Source organism: Parus major, chromosome 15, assembly GCF_001522545.3.
Source record: "Parus major isolate Abel chromosome 15, Parus_major1.1, whole genome shotgun sequence".
Classification (NCBI taxonomy): Eukaryota; Metazoa; Chordata; class Aves; order Passeriformes; family Paridae; genus Parus; species Parus major.
The window spans coordinates 10,572,954-10,596,494 of NC_031784.1; the positions used below are offsets into that span (position 1 = coordinate 10,572,954).

General features: G+C 40.1%; 2 protein-coding genes across 4 annotated transcripts in view; one reads left to right on the plus strand and one right to left on the minus strand.

Annotated features, from left to right (window-relative positions):
• The window catches only part of SPPL3 (signal peptide peptidase like 3), a 61,996-nt gene that overhangs the window by 32,773 nt on the left and 5,682 nt on the right, over nucleotides 1–23,541 (minus strand). For 2 of the 3 annotated variants that reach the window (XM_015643606.2, XM_015643605.2), the window contains exon 1: nucleotides 23,412–23,535. The exons of the other annotated variant lie outside the window; for it this stretch is intronic. In XM_015643606.2, the coding sequence (XP_015499092.1) occupies nucleotides 23,412–23,434 (23 nt within the window). In that variant the 5' untranslated portion in view covers nucleotides 23,435–23,535. Of the gene's footprint in view, nucleotides 1–23,411; nucleotides 23,536–23,541 lie in introns of those variants that run through there. 3 annotated transcript variants of the gene reach the window in all.
• Nucleotides 23,433–23,541, plus strand: part of LOC117245208 — a 6,119-nt gene continuing 6,010 nt past the window's right edge. The window contains exon 1 of the mRNA XM_033518237.1: nucleotides 23,433–23,522. Coding sequence (XP_033374128.1) covers nucleotides 23,433–23,522 — 90 coding nt within the window. The remainder of the gene's footprint in view (nucleotides 23,523–23,541) is intronic.

Consider the following 23,541-nt stretch of genomic DNA (forward strand, 5'->3'; position numbering starts at 1 on the left):
TATATGATAACACTTTATAACATTTGTGCTATTTCAGTCTTTTCAGATTTGTTTTTCACTATTAAACTGCACTCAGCTTTGCTCCAGCAGCACAGCCCCACCACACTACAGCACCTCGAGGCACTGGCCATTCACTAACAATAAACCCAGCACCACCAACAAACGGGGTATTCAATGAGGTGCAAGAAGTAGCCATACTGCATTTGCAAGAGCCAAACTATCAGTTTGTTTAAAAGATGTTTGAGGATGAGAAAAAAAATATAAAACCCATTTGCTGAACTAATTAAAGAAACTGTATTGTCTTTAACTGTCTTCACAGTTTTTTGCTTTACAAAAGACTTCAGTTTACTGCAGAGGATAGATTCAAATTTTGCTGTAGTACCACAAAAACTGCCAAACAAAAGTATGAATACAATGTTTTTGTGGAAGAATTAAAATCAGCAAATATCAGAATAAGATATATGTAACTATGGCAATGCACATAAATATATCTATGAGAAGACATCTGACAAAGCAAGAGAGTCGGAGCTTAGCCACAAGAAAGAACTGACCACACAGGAAGACTTTCCTCATCTAGAAAACTCTTTCCACCTCCCACAAATAATCGAGAGGAGGACTGGAAGGAGGGAGAAGAGAGGAGGTCAAATCAAGATCTGTTACACATAATCCTTTCTTGCCAGAGCCACAAGTATATTTATGTAAATTTTCAGATTCCAACAGACCAGTGAACTCCACGAAGGTCAGTCCAATATTTAGCCTACCCCAAAGACTTGCTGAAACAGCTCTTCTATCTAAATTACCACTTTCAACTTATGAATTTCAAAAAATAGCCCTTTTTTACATCAGGGAAAGAGGCAAATCAAGGGTTGGTTACTGTAATTTAAGTCTACAAAGTACCACTGTGCAAGCTATCTACAGATTTATGCTAGACAGCCTCATCATGATCCAAATAACATTGTGTTTCAGAAAGGGCCATATGGAAATGTCAGTTATCCTTGGCACAGCAAAGTCTTCTGCAATTTTGATGGCTAAGACCTCTTTGGGTTATAAAGGTATCAATTTATATCCCAGTCATATATGGGATATAAATCCTAAAATACTCCAAACCTGGAGTTTTCAGTCACTTGGTGATACAGCTCTGCATTACACAGAAGGCTGCTGTGTTTGTTTTCATTTTATGGCACTTATTTTAATTACAGGAAAAAAGTAAAAACTTCCCCAGAATCTTCACCCTAGGCTCCCATCTATATTTTGATCTCTGTAAGTCCTTTTATATTTAACAGAGAACTTCATTAGAATTACTATAGTGACATAAAACAGAAGGAAGCTCCCCACTTCCAGTTTACAGTAAAACACATTTCCCTTGAAGAACGAGAGTTCCAGCCTCTCACACAGAAACCCCCAGTCCTTGACAAAGCCTCATCCAAGCGACACAGGAGATGAGATGTCAGTGACCAGCAGCTGCTGCTGCCAGCCCCAGCTCAGTTCAGCTCAGCTCACCCCAGCCCAGCCCAGCCCAGCCCAGCCCATCCCAGCCCAACTCAGCTCACCCCAGCCCAGCCCAGCTCAGCTCAGCCCAGCTCACCCCAGCCCAGCCCAGCCCAGCTCAGCTCAGCCCAGCCCAGCTCAGCTCAGCCCAGCCCAGCCAGGCAGGCTCAGAGGGTGCTGCCCGCACAGACCCGCTGGGGCAGGATTAGAAGCACCGCAGAGCCAGCACCGACAGGGAATTGCTCTCATGACTCAACGCTGTAAATGCAGCTGCCACACCACAAGTTCTACATTCAGCCAACAGATCGCAGAGGACTCTACACTGTAAGTTGATAAAACGTGGGAGTTTCTGTATTTAGAGTTAAATATTTGTCACAGTCCTCAGTGCTGCTCCATATAGACCTGGAAGACAGTGGTGAGCAAATATCTCATCTCTGCCCCACAATTAAGAGTCATATTTATTTTGCAAGTTATTGCCAAACAATTCATGTACCACCTCTGACAGTGTGTTCTGTAACACTGTCTACACACACAATAAATTATGTTTTCACTAAAGGAAAAATAAACAAACAGAAGCAAATCCAACTTTCTCAAACAAAGAGCATTCAAACAAGCTCATAAAATTTGGTATAGCCTTACTTTTGAATATTTTCAAACTGTGACACTCGGATTTTAACTTTTTCTAAATTTAGAAAAGTGGCACAGGAAGACTTCAGCTCTACACTTGTTCCTGTCAAGAACTACAAGAAGCCACTTGGGTCTGTAATAGACCCAAAGCTCTACAAGAGTATCAGGTTACTTTGCAGACACAGGCTCAGAAGTCAAACTAAGTTGAACTGGTCTCTTTTCCAAACATACAAATATGATCAAAAGGCACAAAAAGTAGAAAGCAGAAAGTATTATTACTATTATTCCTGATAATACAAGAAAAAAAGTGCTGGTGGGGCAAAAATGAGCTTCAAGTAGGTCAAGGAACCACCAGCAATGAATCCAGAAAATGTAAAGGTACGTTTCCTTTCTTCCTTGAAGCAGAGGCACTGACTGAAACACCCCTACTGCTTTGCTATCTCAGAAGCAAGGAATTAAAAACAAAAACCAACAAAACAACAAAAGCAAAAAAACCAAACCTTCCATGGAGCTAGAATGAAAAGGTTGAAGTAAAATCTCACACCCGTAATATTTTGTAGTTCCAGTACTTCATTTTTTAAGAATAATGCATTGCTATTCACAAAACCAGAAACAGAATTCTAAAATAAAAAATAAAAAAAAATTAAAAAAATTTGCTTTTTGAAAAGTAAATGCAAGGAAACCTCTTTAGAAAAACTAAACTCCTTTAAACAGGAAATAAATTAGGATCTACATTACCAATATGTCAAAGAGCAGCTTTTCACTGCTGAATGGATCCCACCCAGAGAGAATACACAAAGGCGTATTTGAACACACCACGATTCCCATGCTTAGTTCAGTTACAACTGAGGCAGTAAAAGGGGAAATTAAGTTTAAAACTGGGAATTTCCTCCTGTTCTGATGCAACTCACACCTACAAGCACAGGACACACTCTACAAAATCTCTTAATCAATGGGAAGAAATTACTATTTTACTTAGCACAGAAGGACAACACAAACAAGCAAATGTGTGTTTATTAGAGGAAGAAAATTTCTGAGCATAAAGCACCAAATGAGACACTACACACAAATACAGCCAGCCAATGCAAGGTATCTGTGCCAAAGGCTGGGTGACTCAGGGTATCATGAAGCAGGAAACAGAACTTCAGCTTCAATTGTTAGCACGGCACTAAATGCACATAAACAGACTCTAATGCAATTAACTTGTTAAAACTGCATATGATTTACTACAGAAGTCAATTAGGGTTTTACATTATGAGCATTATGATTTCCTCATACTAGTGAGTCTACTAATGCCAATAATTTGGATAGATGCCTTTTTTTCCTGAGGTGTTCTCTTAATTTTCATTTTTTTGAGTTGTGTGGTGTAAGAGCACACCATCCATCCAGCACAGAAGGGAGAGAGGACTGCTGAGGGGGAAGGCAGGCTCAGGTATGAATTTAGTTTCAGTGTGAGCAGAATTATTAGCCTGTCACTGGGATGAGGGCAGAAGAGTTTCTAAGATGACTAGGAGAGATAGGAACTGAGTTTAGTTAGTCTAGAAAAATACACAGTAAGAGGAGAAGCCAGCTCATAGGCAAAAGGAAACACCAAATGGGAGAACTATGAGATTAAAACAACCTAAAATTGTGTTACTCACAATAGGGGAGCTTACACTCTTCCCCAACACCAAACTGTAAACTGATCCAATTTCCCCCTCAAATCCACTTTCTTTTTCCAATTAACATCTCCATAGTCACAGGAACACTAGTGACAACATAAGAAGCGGCAGTTCTTCTTCAAAGTTTCACCCACTGGGCTTTTTCTGGGGAAGCATACCAAAACCCAAAGAACACAAAAACCACATGGACCAGTTCCAAATGTATTATCCAGTATGCTCTTTTCAGTCTTGAGAAACAAGAAAAAGAAGGAGAACATGTCCTACTGCTCTTTTGTACTCACTCTAAACAGTAGAGGTTTAATTAAATGATAATGTTCAGAGATTATTAGAGCCATCTCACATGCTGAGCTGAGCCTCCAAACACTGAAATGCTTATTAACAGCAAATTTTCTTAACAGCAGCTGTCATGTCATCAATACTACATCACATTTTGGACAAACTGAAGTATGGGACCAAATGAAATCTCCATTTGACCAGCATCAAATTATACCCACTTGAAAACTGAACTAGTTTTATCAGAGAGATATTGTCATTTCATTATGTATCATTTTCTACAAACACAGAACTGAAACATACACCCCACATCCAGCACCAGACAACACACAGGGTAAGTCTAATATTCTGTGAGCCCAGGGATAACCAGGTTTAATAACTACTGGAAATCCCAAACAAAACCAAAAGATTAATTTTACTGGACAAAATGTTTGCCTTTTAAAAAGCAAATTTCTAGTAAAGGCATTGAGATAACATTACACAGGAAAGTAAGTTCTCTCCTGTTTCAGGTCATCCACTAATTTGCACCAGTCATTCTAAATATACATCTCATTTCATTAATTCAAGCTGTACTTCTTTAATGTGTGTTTTAGGCTAGAGAAACTGCAACACAGCAGAGCAGAGATGCACTTCTGAAAAGTTGTTTTTCCTTCAATATTCATTAAATGTCAGAGCAGAGTCAAATTACATCTTTACCAGCATAAACTGAACCCAGACAAAACGCCAGCCCTGACAGGAGCAGCCACATCAGATTTTTCAGGGGTTAGTAAAAATCATGACAGTTCCAACCACATGGATAGAAAGGAAAACACAAAGCAAGCCAGGTTAACTTCTCTTCTTCCCATCTTTAACAGAATTGCTTTGAAAAGTGTGAACAGACACTTTGGGATGAATCCTGAGTCCACAGAAACAATGCTCTCCAGTTCTGACATTAACTTAAAATAATTTCCCCAAGGATTAGGGAATTAACAGATTAATTCTTTTAGGAAAAAAACACAACTGCTGGGCTCATAGGGGATGTCCATGCAGCAGCAGGCTCAGAACAACTTAATATATGCCTGGCATCCAGGAGCTACTATAAAACAAACATGATGTGGTTTTGAACACAGGCTGCTGAGGCCATAGTAGAAGACTCAGCTTTCCAGGAAATTTTACATGCTGGAAGTCTAAATGCTGATCCTTCACCATCTGTTTCAGTTCACATTTTCATGTAATGTATGTAGTGAGCAACAAAACACAAATCAAAGTGAGTGACCAGATTTAAGCACTTCAAATAAACAAAACAATCTTTTCAACTTGCAACAGTCTCCCACTATCAACATGCAAACAAGTGAAATCAAACTCTATTTGTGAGGAGGAGCAATCCCTTATCACACCAGCAAATACACATCTGGAGAGAAAGAAGCTTTTCAGCATGTACACACAAGAGTTTTGGCATCTTCAAGGGGTACATAAAACACCTAGGTATCAATCAGTTTTAAAAATTGCCTCCCACCAGAAGTAGATTTACCATTTTATCAACAATGTTAGAAAACTGGAATAGTAACTAACTAACTAATAGTAACTAACATTTGAAAATCTGAAGTTTTTGTGCTTAAGGGAAAAAAGAGTATAGAGCTAAGGACACCCAAAATGTACTGAGAAAATAAAAAGGGGATGTCACAGTTCTGAAAGCAGCACCTGGAAACTGCTATGGGAGAAAAACAACCCTGAGCTGGAAATGCAATGTTTCAGCAATCAATATTTTCATAAGACATTAGCATATTTTCACAAGACTTTTGATCTAGCCATTCAAGATTCAAACTAGGCAGGCAGGATCCATTTTAAAAGCAGTATTCTGTATAATCAAGGATATAAGATGGCTCATATAAAAGAGAAATCAGATTCTTTTTGAAGTTATTTCAGTTTTAATTCATTTAACTTTCACAACTTACCTTGAGGGATTTTCCCCATACACATACAACAAATATGGGAACAACTTAAAATCATTACATACAACTTAAATTTTCTGCTTCAAATCCTGTATCATACCTCTGAATCCAGAGAACTGTTTAGCACTGACAGAGAACAATTTTCTCTAATCAACTGATCTCTTTTTTTTTTTTTTTTCAGCCAGATTGCAAACACCTGCAGTCTTAGAAACATTTCAAATATAATCCTTATGTCCCCCATAACCACTTCTAATTTAACCTCTGCTTGGTTTCACCTCTGCTTGTGCTCTGGATTCCAAAGTCTCAAAGCCAGCTACAAAAATACTACAGAGCTAAATCCTCCTGATATCCTTCTGTAATCCTAGAGGCACTTTAAGCAACAGACCAGTCTGAAAATACCTGAGTGCCCTGGGAAGACAGAGATTACACTCTGTAGTGCTGCATCTATATTCCTGCTGATATTTCTAGCTCAGAAACAAAATGCTTTCTTGGAAAATGTTCTGTAGTGAACATCCAGATGTTTAACCTTCCTAAAAATAACCAAGTTCACCCCTGGAACAATCGTAATTCCAGAGCACCCTTCAGGCAAAAGCACTCTCCTCAGAACCAGAACATAAAATCACTCCAACAAAAGTTGAACTCCAGAAAATGTAGTAGCAAGATGACACAGCTGATTTGAACATTAGAATTTTTGCCTGATTTTTGAAGACACCTACTAAATTTAGACACAACTCACAGTGAGTTTGTCACATGTGTTGATTCCTGAACCTAAAAACAATATGCTGTTTTGAGACCAAAATAATATTAAAATGCTATTTCATTTTCATAACATTATTCTGATTTGATTGTACAGAGTGAACAAAGCAAAATGAAAAATTAAAAAATATCCTTTAATCATACTTAATGTTTTATTTGAAAACTACTGTTGCTTAAGAAGTAATGCACTATGAAGATGTAGGTAACATAAATTTTAACCTGTTTTTAAAACACTATCTCATCACTGTTTGGCAGTGGGGAAGGCTTTCTGAGTTAAGACTTTATACATGAGCAACTGCAACTTGTGTTGCACAGAATTAACCACAACAACAACAAAAATCACAACAGCCCAAAGTTTCAGACATTTTCCCTGCCTGTTTTGTTGTCTATATTTTAAGACAGTTCTAAATCAAAGTATTTGAAATGCAGGTAAAGGCAAGTAATTATGTAAAATGAACAAGGTTGGGCAATATTTTAATATGAGCAAGAGAAAAATGTGACAAAAAGGTGACAGATAAGATTTTTAGATAAAAAAATGAAGAGAACTTTACTTCAGAGAGAACTTTTTTTTTTTTACTCAGGACTGAACACTGGTTTGTCCAAATATTTTTCTCTAATCTCTCTTGAAATTACCTTTAAATATAACAGTATATCTCTTGGAAAACACATTTTCAACCCCAAACCAGTTCTAAAAATACTAAACACAAACTAAACCATGCATGTCTTAAGGAATGGGCTCACATTTATCAGTAATGCTGCAGGAAACGTTGAGGTTTCACTTCTGCCAGTCAGAGCCAAATTCTCAGTCAGCAACCAGGACTTGGCTGGCACCTCAGCAGGTAGATGGGAACAGTTCCCTTTATTGGAGCTGCTGTGCTATCTGGAAATTTGTGATGTTCAGTCAAATGGACACAGGTTATCCAAGCCTTTCTTCCTGGGGCACCTGAAGCCCTTCACTCCCAAAACCAGTTCCCTACCCAGTCAGTGGAGAAGGACACGTTTCCACCCAGGTTTGAAAAGTATCCTCTGGTCTCTCCATTCCCTTCAGGTATTTATGCAGTCCTAGAACTCAAGTTTGAAATTTAGTTGATGTGAATAATCACCCCTTAATTTCTGATATGTTTCTGGTATATACCAGTAAGAATTCAATTAATCTACATAAGTTTTGTATAATAGTTTGTATTTTCTGTCTCTGATTAAAAACTAATCGCAAAGGAAAGAAACGCTGGGATTAAAACTAGTATGATTTTAAAGAACTACATGCAAAACATGCACACAAAACCCCTGGAGTTTTTGCTCAATTCAGTTTTGCTCATGATGGAGTCTTCATTCTTTTCTCTTTCAATAGTTCTCACTTATTATGTTCACCTAAGCAACCCCATGGGAAACCACAGACATTACTAAATATTACAAACTCTGTGGAAGGCAAATGCTGGATTTGACCAGGAATGTGATGACAAAGAGTTTGCTCTAGGCTTCTTTCATGTTTCAGAAAGCCAATTTGCTTTCAGTTCATTTTAGGGGGAGAATGACATAGATTCCAGAGACGAAGTCAGCTATATGAAATCTTGTTTCACAAAACAAAATATGAACCACAGTGTCTGCTCTCCTGGGAACAGAGGATAAACATCTAATCACATAGGCCCTTACAAAGGAAAAACATTATATTTTATTAAGAAGAAAGACTAGAAAAACATTATTTTTCAATATTAGGCATTTAATTTTCTGCAGTAAGTGTGCAATGGCAGTACAACCCAGTTCCAGCCACTGCTGTATGAACTACCACAATGCCATTGGTAAGGCTGATGATTTTCATCTTTTCCCATCAAAAAAGGTTTAGTAGCAACTGTTTTTGAAGAGAGAAGAAAGTATACAAATTACCCACCAAATTTCAGACAAGATGGAAATTTATTCATCTTACCTATAACAGGGAAAGAAAAAAAAAAAAGCAGAAATAGTATCTGGCTTTCAACACACAGTCACAACATAGCACAGAATTATTAGTTTTAGAGTCTCTACTATTACATGTGAACAACAAAGACATTGCCATCAGCTTTCTTCAGCGTTGATACTTCCCTGGTGTTTAGCACGTAACTTAATTAGGGCTCCTAATTTCTCTTTGAACTCCAAGCAACACCAAAATAGTCTGCTGGATTTATTACTCACTTGCCAGCTTGTGCAATGGCTTCCCATTCATCTCATAGTTATAAAAGAGTCTCCTTTGGGTTTGCAAGACCTGTGTAAGAAACTCTGCTCAGCATGAAACTGTCAGTCATCATTTCTTCAGGGAACTGACAGCCTTCCCAGCTCCAAGCCCTCAGCACTGAGCAGAAGGGTCTCTCTCAATGTGTTTCTCTCTTGTGGAACACAAATCTAGCTGGGGCATAGTGCTGCTCCTAACCCTGTGCCTCCATATGCACCAGACAAAACACGCCTGGATCTTCCTCCTCCCTTCAGGAGACAGATACCATGAATCAGAAGGTCATGCATCTTCACTGGTAAACCAGGAGCCACCTTGGCAGTAACTGTTCTATAAATTTATAAGACAGATAAACTGTGAGCATAAGTAAACTGTATTCCTTCCCTGCCCATCTTTCTGTGCAATTCTAACAGTGTCTTTAATTACCAGCATGAATTATTTGCCATGGTAATAGGGAGAGATTCAAAGCACAGAATGATAATTTCCCTGAAAGTTCAAACAAGACACTAGCTGGAGATGCACCCCCTGAGACATTATTAGGGAAAGACAAAAATAAAGGCATCTCTATCACATCCAAGGCTAGACTATTGCAGAAGTGAAAAATTTCTTTACAAAACACAATATAGGTACATGAATGCTGTGATGCTGCTCATGGTGAACTATGAGAAATATAAGTAACTAAGCCTGGAAAAGTCCTAGCACAGCTGAGCTAGTTCCTAACAATGTTCAGACAACTGTCACAGGCAAAAAAAACCCCAAAACAGCAGTGTCTGCAGCAGATGATTACAGACTTCTGATGCCATAGCATGAGCCATTCAGTAGCAATTATTTTCTTTCAAGGGGTTAAACAATTATCAATTGCTATAAGAAAGAAAAAAACACAACAAAAAGCCCCCAGCCCAAGCCAATGCCCCAAAGTACAGAAGCCACTTCACCAAACAGAAACATACACCAGCTCCTAATTTCCATTCTGACTGTATGGAATGTGCCTTAGTGTGGAAATTACACCTGGTACAGAACCCAATACTTTTTAATAAGCAAAGCAGGTTACCCCATCACTAAATTCTGCTGATACTATGGACTTGCAATTCCCTCTTAATGTCATGAAAACAACAACACAGATCTTAAATCTAACCAACACAGAAAGGGTTTCTCAGCCATTATCTTCGCATTTTCTGCTTAAGAAAGTTTTCCTAACTTTCCAGCAGGGAAAGCACAGCTTGGCTGGCAGCAAGGAGGGTCTGTCACTGATCTAAACCAGAGCAACACTTCAAGAGGAACTCAGAACCACACCACTACCACAGGGCAACCAAAACACAGCACCTTCCTTCAGCCTTACCCAGCACACCTTCACACTCACGGGATCTTTCCTCTTGGAAAACTCCGTTTGTCCAATTCCCTAATTGCAAAATCAAAAGCAGGTTTGGATATATTTAAATCTTTCAAAGCAACTTGAGAGCAACTTTTGTGAAGAAAACTGCCAAATGGCATTACAGTTGTGCAGGATTTTTATCAAAATTTGGTCTTAGCCCACTTGCCTTGTATCAGAAATGGGTGGGTGGTATATCCTTACGTTTAAGTAAGATTTAAAAAAAAAGCAAAAAAAGGCTTAGCTACAACATGCTAAAAATTTAACTGAAGACCTCCCCCGATCATCAAAAAAAACCATCCACTCAGCATTGATTACTAAAAATACCTTAACATATATACCCAAGACACTTTTAGTACAAAACATCTACTACTCAAAGCAACTTTTGTTTCCAAAATAAGAGCACTAAGAATTTCTGTTAGGCATTTTGCAGAGTTACTGGCCTCAGGTGTCTACAACTAGAAGAAAATCTAAACACTTGCTTCATTTTACAGTGCTGAACAGCTTGCACAGAAAAACTACAGGACATCACTCCCCTGATAAGGCATCACACTAGCTAAGATCCATGAATTCACATCATTCCTACAACTATTTTTAAATTATTTCCTTTGTTCCTCTCTCTGTACAAACTGTCAGCAAAAAAATTAGCCACAGAAATGAAGGATAAGTTGGATCTCTTTAGATGATTTGGGGCATTATTCAGTGTCCAGAGGGGTCAGAAGATTCTGTGATCTCGCTTCAACAAATTTGGAAAGACTATAGCACTGCAGCCTTTCCAAATTAGTCATATAGACACTATAAATAGCTTGTCATGGAGTTCTAGAATCCTGCTCCTCCAAAGCTATCCATTTCCTATGCAGTACCAAGATACAAGACATTCAGCAGCCAGTTTCCTAACAGCACTGAAAAATTCCATTACAAAAAACTTCCAATAGCTGAAGTACAATCTGTAAAATAAGGGCTACGATTGGTAACAAGGGATAACAAATTTTCACACTTAACCCTAATGAAAGGGAAGTGTATTGATGTCTTCCAGAACTGGAGCAGTAACTTATTTGAACCAGGTTTCAGACAATTGAGCCTTTAACATAAGAAAACACAGCCCATCTTCTATTAATGCAACTCAGCCTCATCCCAGCCACTGTCAGCCATCCAAGTCCAGAAGTGGCATTTTTCTGAATAAGGTTGTTCAAGATAAAAACTACACAACTAATTGCCTGACTGCACCCTTCTCTTGGTCCTCTAACAGCCACATTACCCAAGAGTCAGAATGTGCTGGACCCAGGGCTAAGTTCATCTAAAGTGCAGCTGAGGCAGGCACATCATCCAGGGCATATTTATTGTCAACGTTCCATCATCCACAGAATATTATGGTTGTCATGGTGCCAGCAAGCAGTCAAAAAAGGACAATGACAAAAGAAAACAGATTATTATGTGGCAGAAAGGGAGGACTCTCAGGATATACAAGGCAATTTTTGCTGGCCTGTGCTACTCTGCCAAGAGCCCCACAGCAATGCTGTGCTCAGACTGCCCTCAGCCCGCCCAGACCAGCACAGACCTTGCATAGCCCCAGCTCAGCCTGTCTGACACATGCCAAGGTGTGAACTGAACTCACTGCTCTGTCCCTGCACCAAGAGCTGTCACTGCCCCAGCTGAACAGCACAAATAACCCAGCACCAGAGACAGGACAGGCTGTGTCACCTCTGAGGTGACATGTGTCATGAAAAACTTCACCTTGAAAATCTTACTGTAATGCTCTGTAAGACAAATGTGTAATAGTTTTGGCAGCTCTGCTTGGACAGGGAACAACACACTGTGCAAAATGACTACTTCAATATTTATGACAACAAATCTTACTAAATCTGTAATCTGACTTCCAATGGGATGCAGAGAGGCAGATAACAGACTAAACCAAGAAAGTTCAGACCACTGTATCTCCATCTGAAGCAACACAAAGAACACACAGAAAGTACAGCAGGTTTCCTAGCAAGCACACAGAGGAATACCACTACTTGACACCATATTGGATCACTTCTGCTCATCCAGAAGCCAAAATCGTAAGATGAAGTTGATCCTCTCTGATGTGTACAGTTTCACTCAAGACACACAGATGATACTTGAGTGGCCTAACTTGCTCTCAAAGTATTACCTAAAAACAGTCTGTGCAAATTCCCGCTTAACTTCTTTACCCTTGCCATCCTTTATCCCCAGGCTCTCACTCTAGCCCTGCTCCTCATCTTGCACAGGCATCCCTCCAGGGGATGCACTCCTGGACACCAACCTGTCCCAGACCACCACAAAGTCTGTGCCCAGTTCTGGACTCTGTCACTCTTGACATACCAGCAATAGAGAAATTCTTCCACCTAACTTTGCTCTATCTGGAGTTTAATACTGCAGTGAAGGACTAATAGAAGAAGGGTTTATTCACATTCATAACATTTCTTTTATAAGTGACAGAGTTGGTCATGCAGAGCAGAACACTGACAGTAGAACGGGCTGCAAATCCCATCTCCTTGCTAAGTCACTGCCTCCTCATAAAGCAAATGCAACAACTGAAGAAAAACAATGTTTCAGAGCAAGAGCGGGAAATACTTGTACTAGAACCATACAGCTGGTTTATCTCTGAGATGCAGGTGGTTTTGGCAATGAATGTGACAAAAGGTTAACATATACACACATGCAGGCACTCCTGGGTTGAGGCCTAGAACAGGTCCCAGGAAGATACCACAGCAAAGACCCCAGGGTTTCTATCTTTGCCCTAAACTAAGAATCATCACTTTGTAGATTACACAGGTACAAATATGCAGCTGGCATAACTGATGGAAAAACACTCACCAAGACTTAGTGTACAAAGACATTACAGAGTCCCCTCAGGTAGGGAGGATAGTGATCTGAACACTACATTGCTTTCTAGACAAAACACATCCTTCCTTACCAATATATTAAAAAAAAAGTCTTATTTGGAGGTTTCATTTCTACAGCAGTTCTTGTACTTAACTTACAAATACACTGAATACCATGATACTAATATTTTTTTTTAAGTTATCAAGACATAGGGGGCTCTCTAGTATGAAGGGGGTTAGTTGTTTTTATCACAGAAATCAGAAAACAGAATGTTTTCTCACCTATACTGACTCTACTGTTGACTTAAAAAGCCACACCTCATACCTCTGACACTTAAGACTGGTATTTATTGATTACATGCTTAGAAATCCAAACTCTTTTTAGCAATGTATTCAGAAGTCAGATAAAAAAATAAAACTAACAACTAATAGTTTAATCAAAGTGTTTAACAATTACACCTTACAACCAACAAGCCAGAACCAGAGCCAAATTGACCAATATGACCTTGCTAGAAAGAGTAGCTCTGAGTGCTACTGACTAATTGCTTTACTCACACAGTACAGGATTACACACTTTATCACCATGAGCCTGGGCAGAAGTAGAATGAAACATTATTTTATCAACATTCCATAAAATAATGAGTTGACACCAACAGCACCCAAACACAACTCTTCAGTGACAGTGGTAGAAGTACATTCCTGTGTCACTCAAAGCTATAGAGTAGCCAGTCTGTCTAGCCAGATTTAAGCAGCTTTCATCATGCTGGCCCTGTATTAAGACAAATTCATGCTGTCAGATGATGGCTGGTGAGATTCTGAAATGAACATGACTATTCACAACTGCACCAAGTCACAAGGGGATTCAGCTGGCATGAAAATGCAAAATACTGACCATCAAAATGGGCACCCTGCTTTTGCCATCTCCTACTGAGAGGCAAACTCCAAAAAAAAAGGTCTTGAGTAGTCCTGAGCTCAACTGGCCAGGGCCTGATCTCACAACCTGTGTGCAGGAGCACAGAATATTCACACACCCAAGTGCCAGGGTTACAGTGGCTGGGTCAGTTCCAGGTGCAAAAAACAGGTAGCAGAACACAGAGACTTTCAACAAACTCTTGCCCAAATAGCTAAGAAGCTTTTCTTGTGACAACAAAAAGTAGGAACATTCTTTAAAGAGGGTGTTTTGGAAATTTTATTAAGTGTTTTCCAGTAAAGCCCCCTGCAGAGAAATATTTTTGGCTCATGGCAGACTCTTTTCATCTTTTGATTCAGTTTTAAGGTAGCGTGCTTTTTCAATCTGCAAAAATATAAAAAGTAAAGAAAAAGATAACTAGATGGAATACTAACATTGGGGTTCTTCTAAGGCACTTAAGTGTGATAAAGAGGTTCTTTCTGTTCTGAACCATCTGTAACTACTTACAGCTGCATCTGCTTTAGAAATAGTCAACGTAGCAGAAAATTAAAGAAAAAAGTTCAGCTCTTCACTATTTAGCTTTAAAGTTTCCTTTTTCTTGAGGAAAAAAAGCACTCTTTAAACTATTTTCAACATAAAGCTTAATTAGATTCTGCTCTTCATCTTCAAAACCCTGCAGAGATCATAATGTTCTCCATGAGAGCTTTTAGCCCTTTGTGGTAACTTCTCAGAGCAGCTATTCAAGTGAAGGTATAGGATCAGCCACCTCAAGGAGAGTTCAGGGAGCAGATAATCTTTCCTCCAGCACACAGCCCATCAATCTCAACTTCCAAAAAGGACCAGAATGACCTTGAGCCATCAAACCTAGAAAGCAAGACAGACACACCTCACCTCACCAGTCTGCAACACAGGCTACAGAAATCCATATAAGCCAGCTCTGTTTGCCTCCTGCTATTTCACCTACCTCACCTTTAGCTAACAGTGACCTAGAGAAGGGACTTCCCATTGACCAAATAAGTCTAGGTCACACTACACCTATTTAATCTTGCCAAATGGGTCTGACAGAGATGATCATGAGATAAATCACAACTGTAACCTGAAAGTGGCACAGTAAAAATCACTTCTTTGTATAACAACTCACCACTGAACTATAGATCCAATAGATCTGTACCAATAGCTGGCTGATACTAACTACGATATTACTCAGAATTCACTGTTGAATTTCTACCCATTACTAAAGTTTCCAGATAAATTTAAATCAAGCTTTAAGCCTGTGCTATCCATCTGACCAGAGAAGGGATGTCAGATGGCCAGGAGCCACAGACACCAGGACCAAGACTGAGTGGAGCCATAATTCAGCTGCTGTGTTCACCTCTGTCCTGGCTAATTGCGCTACTGCAGAGCTCAAACATTTTGTAATGCTGGTTCTTGTCCAAGCTGTGCTATCTCAACTGGAGTCAGCTGGGCTTATTATTCTAGTAATGACTAAAATTAAAATAAATCCTGAGGATATACACTTGCTACCAGCTTAACCCATGTAGAGAACCCCTCTGCAAAACCATGCTTTAGAGAAACGTCACTGCTGTAGAGAGACGTGCACAAAATTTACATGCTGATTTTTTTTTGTACCACCTGAAACCACACTGCACCACGAATCCAAGTGTACAAGTTTTTGCTATTATAACATGAAGCTGCTATTTGCAGTACTACTGACATGAGAAAATGGTATACGCAGAGCTCCCAGATTTCTGTCATTCAGTGAAACACTATCAATTCTTCACATTTCTGTTGATCTCTAAACTTTTGCAATACTTTGAAATACATTAAAATTATGTATCATTGCAAATTCACTAGAAGCTACCTGCTGGCTAGTTATCAGATGAAAAATAAGGACTTTTTAAAGATAATTCTGTCCAAAAAACAGAATAGTCCCTAAGAAAGAAGAAGGAAATTTGGACTTCTAAAACCAGCAAGCAGAGAAGCACCAAGTACAAGAGGACTGAAGGATGCTCAGCTTTAAGAGTCAGTAGTTAATGCTGCAAAGAACTGTTTTTTCTTTTAGATGAACTGCCTATTTTGAGCCTATTTCTCTAATAGGTAAGATAAGCTTGCCAACTCATGGCTAAAGTTAAAGATTGTGTATGAACAGAGGGTGGAACCCCTGGGTCTTCTGTTTCCCCCACACAACCTTTGCTGTGGAGGCACCTGCAGGAGCAAGGTTATGGCATAGAAATGGAAGAGAATCCTTTCACAGTCTTTGGCTGCATACCCGCCTGCCTGGGAAAATAACTTTCTGGGTCAAAAGTCTATGAGCTAGCTACAGGAAGTAAAGGAAGAACATCCAAACCTGGAGTCACACTAAGAAAAAAAAATGAGAGTCAGTGTAATTTTCCTTTCAGATTCCACTGGTCAGGGAAAATGTTACCATATACAAGCTCTAAGATATTATTTTATCACTCCAACTTCTACATTATAAACTTCAGTAATGAAAAATGAATCTTACACATAACACTGTACAGCAGAGAATCATCTTAGTGCATTCTTCCCTACTTTATGACACTGGCTGTGATGGTTTTAAAGACTCTTCTATCTGACATCTTGGAAAAAAACCCTTCAGCCTTATTTCATACATTTATTATTTTGAATCCTTGTTGTTGTAGAATATTAACAATGTTTACTTGGTTAGTTATCAGTTACAAACTATCCCTCCAAAAAGCCAGCAGAACATTCCAACTTTCTGACAGCCCAGTCTGTACCCTACCACTTAATGTGACACACAGATACGGAGGCTATCCAAGGGAATCTGGGACCCGAGGCGTATGTCTGGCCCTAAAAAGAAATACTCAACAGAATCTAATAATGAAGATGACAGCAACACAGCTACACAATTAATGAGCTCTGGGATAATGTCATCATGGTGGTTCTAGTGGACAGAGAGACATTTAATGTATCGTGAGAGCTGAGCTGCTCTCGGGAAGCACACGAGGGGAGAACGCTGGCCTGGCAGATCAGTATTTCAGGCACAGACACCAAAAGATTTAGAAGAAGAGATCATCAACACAAGCATGCTTGGAAGAATTAAAGAGAAAGGGTATCAGCAAGTGTTGCAACGACGCATATGCTCCATTAATCTTATTAAATCATCACCTTTCAGAGTCGGTCTGACTGCCTGGATCCTGTCCAGCCGCACAGCAGCCTGCGCTTCACTCCACACAACGCCCATCACTGCCTGACTCGCTGCAAATTTTAATCCTCCTCACTGACACTAAAGCAATGTAGCACCAGAAAAAAACGTGCACAATTTTTTCTACAAATTTCACCCTTGGTTCTTTGTGGAAACTTTCCTCATATGTCACCAGAAACAAATTAGACTGTTTTCACTAAACAACTTGTGTCAATTATTTGCTTTTAGAGTATCTTACAATGCTTAGAGTCATCACAGAATGCCAAAGGGCAATAAAGACCTTTTTGCACCTATGGCACAGCTGTTGACACAGCACATAATCAAAATAACGAAATAAAATAGGTGAGATACTGAAAAAGACGAGAGTCTGCTCTGCTCTTCTTTCAAATTTCGGGAAATAAAAGTCACTGCATTTTAAAAAACATGACACATTTTTCAAAGTACTTTTTGTAGGAAGTTTTCCTAAATACCCATTTTTGGCATTGTGTTTCAATGACAAATGACTGAGTTTTCAGCAACTGAAGCTAGTATTAAAAATGGTGGTATTCACCAAAACACTCATTATCTCAAAATAACTCAATATCCTCAATAATTTGTCTGGTGGTCCCCACAAAATTCCTCAAATTCCAACAGCATCAGGCTGCTTAACTCATACCAAAATCCCAAAGTGCACAAAATAAGCTATTGGATCCTAAACTTCAGCAGCAGAAAGAGATGCTCTCAGGTCCATCAAACCTTGCACAAACCACAAGAACAAGTATCAGCATTGGTGGATCCACACTCCTAAGTACCCACGTACCTGTGGCACAGGAAAACATATTCAGGTCATCTTCTGCTCATGAAAATTCAACCTTTTATCCCTAGAAAAGCAGACTGAACCATCTCCACAAACTACAGACCCTTCAGTCTTCCAAACTAGGTTTTTATCCAGGAGGGAAGTGGAATCCAGGTCCCTGCCCATCCATACCAGGCAGAAAGGCACACCTGCCTCTGGCCCAGCAAATACTTACAGTATTCTATACAAAGTGAAACAGATTTAACTGGGCACACAAAGCTCAGCCTCTGAATAACACAAATTTGGTGATGAGAACACTCCCCTAGAAGGTGAGAGATGCAAGGCCAGAAATCCTGGGGAAGGAACTGATCCCCCTGCATACTAGCCAAGATCTCCAGTCACTGGGTAAAACTAAAGGAACCATTAACTTCTATTACCACGGTACCCTGAAAAGGTTAAATGCAGAACCGACAGAAATCTTAATTAAAATAGCTGACAGAAATCTTAATTAAAAGAGGTACTGCACACCAGCACCGAGAGAATATTGATTTATGTTCTTCACTTTAAATTTTTCCTTAAAGAATTATTCATATATTAATAAATACAGCCTTACAATTAGCAAACACTGTCAGGAGGACTTTTTTTCTTGTGTTAATCAGTCACTATACACATGTACATTCAAGTAACTGTAAACTTCTACTAAACCCATGCTCTTTGCTTTATTTGTCTTTCAGCCCAGAGCTGCAGACAGTGCCCTGTCTACATGATACACAGCCTGAGATAGCAAAAGCTCCAGGGACAGAAACAAACAAGTGGAGTGAGACTGGTCCTGAAAGACAAATATATGAACTCTAAACCTGATATTCTCAAATTTACTGAGGTTTAAGTCACTTTTCTCATGCCAGATACTCACACACATTCATACAATGTCATCCTTGTTCTCAGGAGGCTCCTAACAATCCTTAAAATGGAATGTGGCTGGTAATTTCAGCTCCTGAAAAATGTAAGATTAAGGGCCAAACTCCACGTTTGCATGCCAGGATTTCATGACAGATTTTTGACAGCAGCACAACAGACCTTCATCTGTGTGCTTTGCAATCTGTTGCCTATCAAGTGCAATATTTTAAAAATTCAGGTGAATTTTGTTTTCTGTTGTAAACTGCCTCCCATCCTCAAAACACACTAATTAGTCAGTTAAGGTCTCCCAACCTAAACTGAGCAAGCAAGTAAAAAATCTTGAATGCAAAAAATTATTTTACTAGTACTTGACAAGTTCTGTCAACGAGCTGTAGCTCCTCTTACTCCCTGCCCTCCCACATACACATCTAATCCAGCCAACTAAGACTTGAAAGCACCACCTGAGTCTCCTGGAAGAAACTGTATTTTAATTCATGGCAGCAGCATGTTAAATACTTAATTGCAATCAAAGCAAATTCTCAGACCTCTGAATCTAGAAAGACTTCTAACACCAAACAATTTGAATTCTCCCAGGAGCAAAAACAGCACTGTACATTTACACTTATTTCAAAACCCAGTAGTTTGATTACTCTGACACATCATTAGATTTAATTTCCACACCCTTTGCATTATGAAGAGAAGCTTCTAAATATATCGCCATTTCACTCATGAAATATTCGATGGCTAATACAAGAATCATCCCACTGATTATAGCATTTAAGAGGGAGTTCAGTTGTTTTTAAGATTAGTGACTCAATACAGCACCTTCTTTTTTTGTTCTTAGCTTGCCCTCCCAGTCTGTCTCCTAATCACCACTCAGAGGGCATGCACGAATATCACTCTTACACAACACTCTTGGGAAGGAAATCTTAAAAATACATTTGATTTTGGTGTAGAAATCCCCTTCTTCGCTCTTCACAAATGAAGGAAGCTGTGAAAATCTTTTGTGTATTCAAAGGGCAAAAAAAGAACAAAGCCATCTCTATTGCCAGACTGGGCAGCAGTAAAAAGGGAGGGGGTGTTACATCAGGCCTTGAAAAACACTAAACACCTACTGACTGAAGATAAACAAGATACGAATGATGCTGTGCCTTCTCAATGGGCTCCAGCACAAAAAACTCACCACAAAATGCTAGAAATTAAGGGCAGATGAAGTATTCCACAAAGTAATGATCTAGGTTCTGCTGCTTCCATACTGATCTGCTGTCATACTTCCAACAGCTTGGTGCCTGAAGATAAATTTCTTGGTATTTACTAACCCCTTACACACACACATATTCTGCTCTGCCCATACTTATTTCCTCCTCTTCTGTAGCAAAAACTTTTGTCACTACCCAGTTCCATTTCCTTCCTGGAGTAGAGACAGGAAGTAAGGGGAAAATGGGTATTCAACAACCTCTTTCCTCTCCCATTCTATTCCACTTGCAGAAAACTAATTTTAGCTCTTACTTAATCTACAAAACCATGAGCAACTCCACCATGCAGCAGTATCATACACAGCTCTTTTTTCCTTCTATTATTGCAGGAACTTGACAAAGAAAGTTTCTCTACTCACTACTGACAAGCATTTGATTCAAACACCCTTTCTTTTTAAAAAGTCCATATTCTTTGAAAGAGTAATTCCATTTGGGACTTATCCCACATTTCACATTAAAATTAGTTTTTCCAGGATGACAGTATTCTTTTTCACCAGCAAAATTCTCAGCAGAGCCTCCTTTCAGGATAAGACACCTCTATCTGAAGTACTGGCTGAGCAAGATGACTTAAGACACTAAAAAAGAGTTAAATAAAAGTACATATGGTTATAGGTGTGGGCATAACTGAAGAAAAAAATAAGTTGTCAGAAGACCTTACAAGAACAGTGGCAAGAGATAACTCATGTACTTAAAACTATGAAAGAGATGGGGAAAAAGCATAAGTTTCTCCTTATAGTATCCTAATAAAGTAATTGCATTCAGTTCACTTAGAAATTAAAATAAGTATATAAACCTACCTTAAAATTTCAGATTCTTATTTATAAAACAATAAATATATCAATATGAGAATTAGTTCTCATCTCTTGAAAACAACATCACTGACAAGACTGCTGAAATAAGCCCTATTTTTCATGTTTGCCAATGCTCATGTCCACTAATCACAGGTGGCAAGTATCTTTTCTCAAAGGATTTTTTCACAACTGAGACTTTTTTTCAAAAAATCAAACCCACAATAAGCATCGATGGTACCTTATGAAGCTACAGTGGTTCAAGAACGCGTGCAGACAGTCAGGGACAAAAAGATGTAACCAAGCTTTATGCACCTGGACAGAAGGGAAGTGCTACTGCAGCCAGGAACCAATTTACATCCATGCAGAGACAGGGGTGTGAAAGGATTTTTCTCAATGCCAGATTATGTATTTTCAGGGGTGAAATAAGGTAGGTGTACAGCAGCTGGACACTGCATCACAGAACACACCAGTGCTTGGAAAACTGCCTTTGCAACACAGAGAAAGGACCAGTTCTGGCAAATGGACAGGATGGGATCAGCCAACTTCCAAACTGAGCTCCTGCACCGGCTCCTGGGCACAGCTCTGCTGCACAGGAGCACCAGTCTCCCCAGGTGACAAAATGCACATTTTTCCTAAAAATCCCAAAGCACTGGCCAACTTTATGCTGAGCTGCATTACCACAGCTGTAAATAAACTGAGGCAAGATTGCTGCTAGAAGTGTAAGTAATGAAATACCCATAGAGAACAGCCCATGACTGAAATGGGGTTTTTGCTCTGTCCACTGTTCCCACAGCTCCCAGGCAAGGCAAATTACAGGTAAGAATGCAAAGTGACAGAAACCTCAGATCCATAAGGACACCATAGAGAATACAGACATAAAATTAAATTGTTTTAAGACATAAGCATCATGTCCTCATTCTGCTACAACCTAAGTACTGTAAGAACTTCCACTCTTCAGATCCACCTAGCACACAGTGAACACCCTAAATCACCATTTCATTCCCCTAAAATACACAACCTACAGAAGAGCAAATCCTCCTAGTCTGTTAAAAATCCTCTCTTTAGACTATCAGCATGGCAAAAACACTCATTCAAAAAAGCAAATGAGTTGAGATCAAAATAATGTGTAACTGACATTTTGTTTCATTTCCTTCTTTCCAGAAAGCTGACAAATCCCAGAGTTTATGAATTTATAATTTTATTCTGCAATTAAAACACACAAAGACACATTTAACTGAACTACATTACACTGCCTAAATCTGTACCAATATTCATTTACTGTGTCAATATGCAAACAGTCTTTTAAGTCAAAAGAGTTGTCTTTTCACTGCTGTTTTAAAGCAGAATACAGACCACTGCCTGAACTGTACTTGTAAAATAAAATAAAAACATCTAAAAAGCAGAAGATGGATATAAATACTGGTTCTTGACAGAGAAGAGACAGGAGAGGGAAGAAGGGGCTGCCGAAGTCTCAACGTGTGGCAGAAAACACCACTGGGTTCCAAGTTTTGAAAAGTAATGGGACCATTCAGAACAGGGATATTTGTTGCATATTCAAACCCTTCTCCACATTCAGCACACATCAAGGTCAAAAACTAAGATTTAACTCCTTCTTTAATACGGGACTTATTTCAAAACAAGTACCTTTTTTCACAAAATCTAAGAAACAACTCTGGATGACATCACTGGATTTAAAATGCAGTGAGAATATCACAATAAATTGATGCAGCATTCAGGTCGATAGAGATGATGTGCAGGTAAATTATTTGAGTTGTTTTGGCCGTGATCCTCAACAAAACAAACCCCACAGATTCAGAGAAAGAAACTGCACCCCGTCGCCTTGATCCACTGCCAGCTAGGCCCGAGACAGTGTCAGGACACAGAAAAAAATGCCCTCTCATTTGCTATACTTCATGTCTTTCCACAGGAACTGGTCTCTTCCTCGTCGTTCTGTTTCCTGTACACAGACCAAGCCTATTGTCGCTAGGTGAAAACACACACACATGCCACCGACTTACCAGCCTGCGCTGGCATAAATCTCCCTTAGGCAGAGGTGACCTGCAGCCTCACAGCCGTGAACGAGCTCCTGTCTCTCTCCAGGCCCGGCGGATCGCAGCGCCGGCCGTGCAGAGATCAGCTCACACGGAGCCCTCCGGGACAAGGGGTGACAGCCACGCCAATGCTCCCGGCGCTCCTCTGCTGCTGCCCGGCTGCCGGCGGGGGGGATCCGCACAGCCCGACCGCCCCGTCCCTCCTCCCTTCCCCCTAATCCCTCCTCCTCAGCCGCGCTGAACCCTCAGCCCGCAGCCCCTCCGCCAGCGGCTCCTTCGTGCCCCGGCCCCCGCGGCAGCCCCCCACCCCCCCGCCTGGGACACCGTCCCCGCGTGGGGCCGCGCTCGGCCCGGCCCGGCCGGGTCGGACCCTCCCGCGGCCTCGGCCCCGCGGCTCACCAGGAGTAGGTCTGCTCCGCCATGGCTGCGGCTGGGCGGCCGGCGCTGGGCTCTGCGGAGCGGCCGGGCCCGGGCTCCTCCTCCGCCTCCTCCTCCGCCTCCTCCTCGCAGGCTCCGGGGCTCAGTGGCG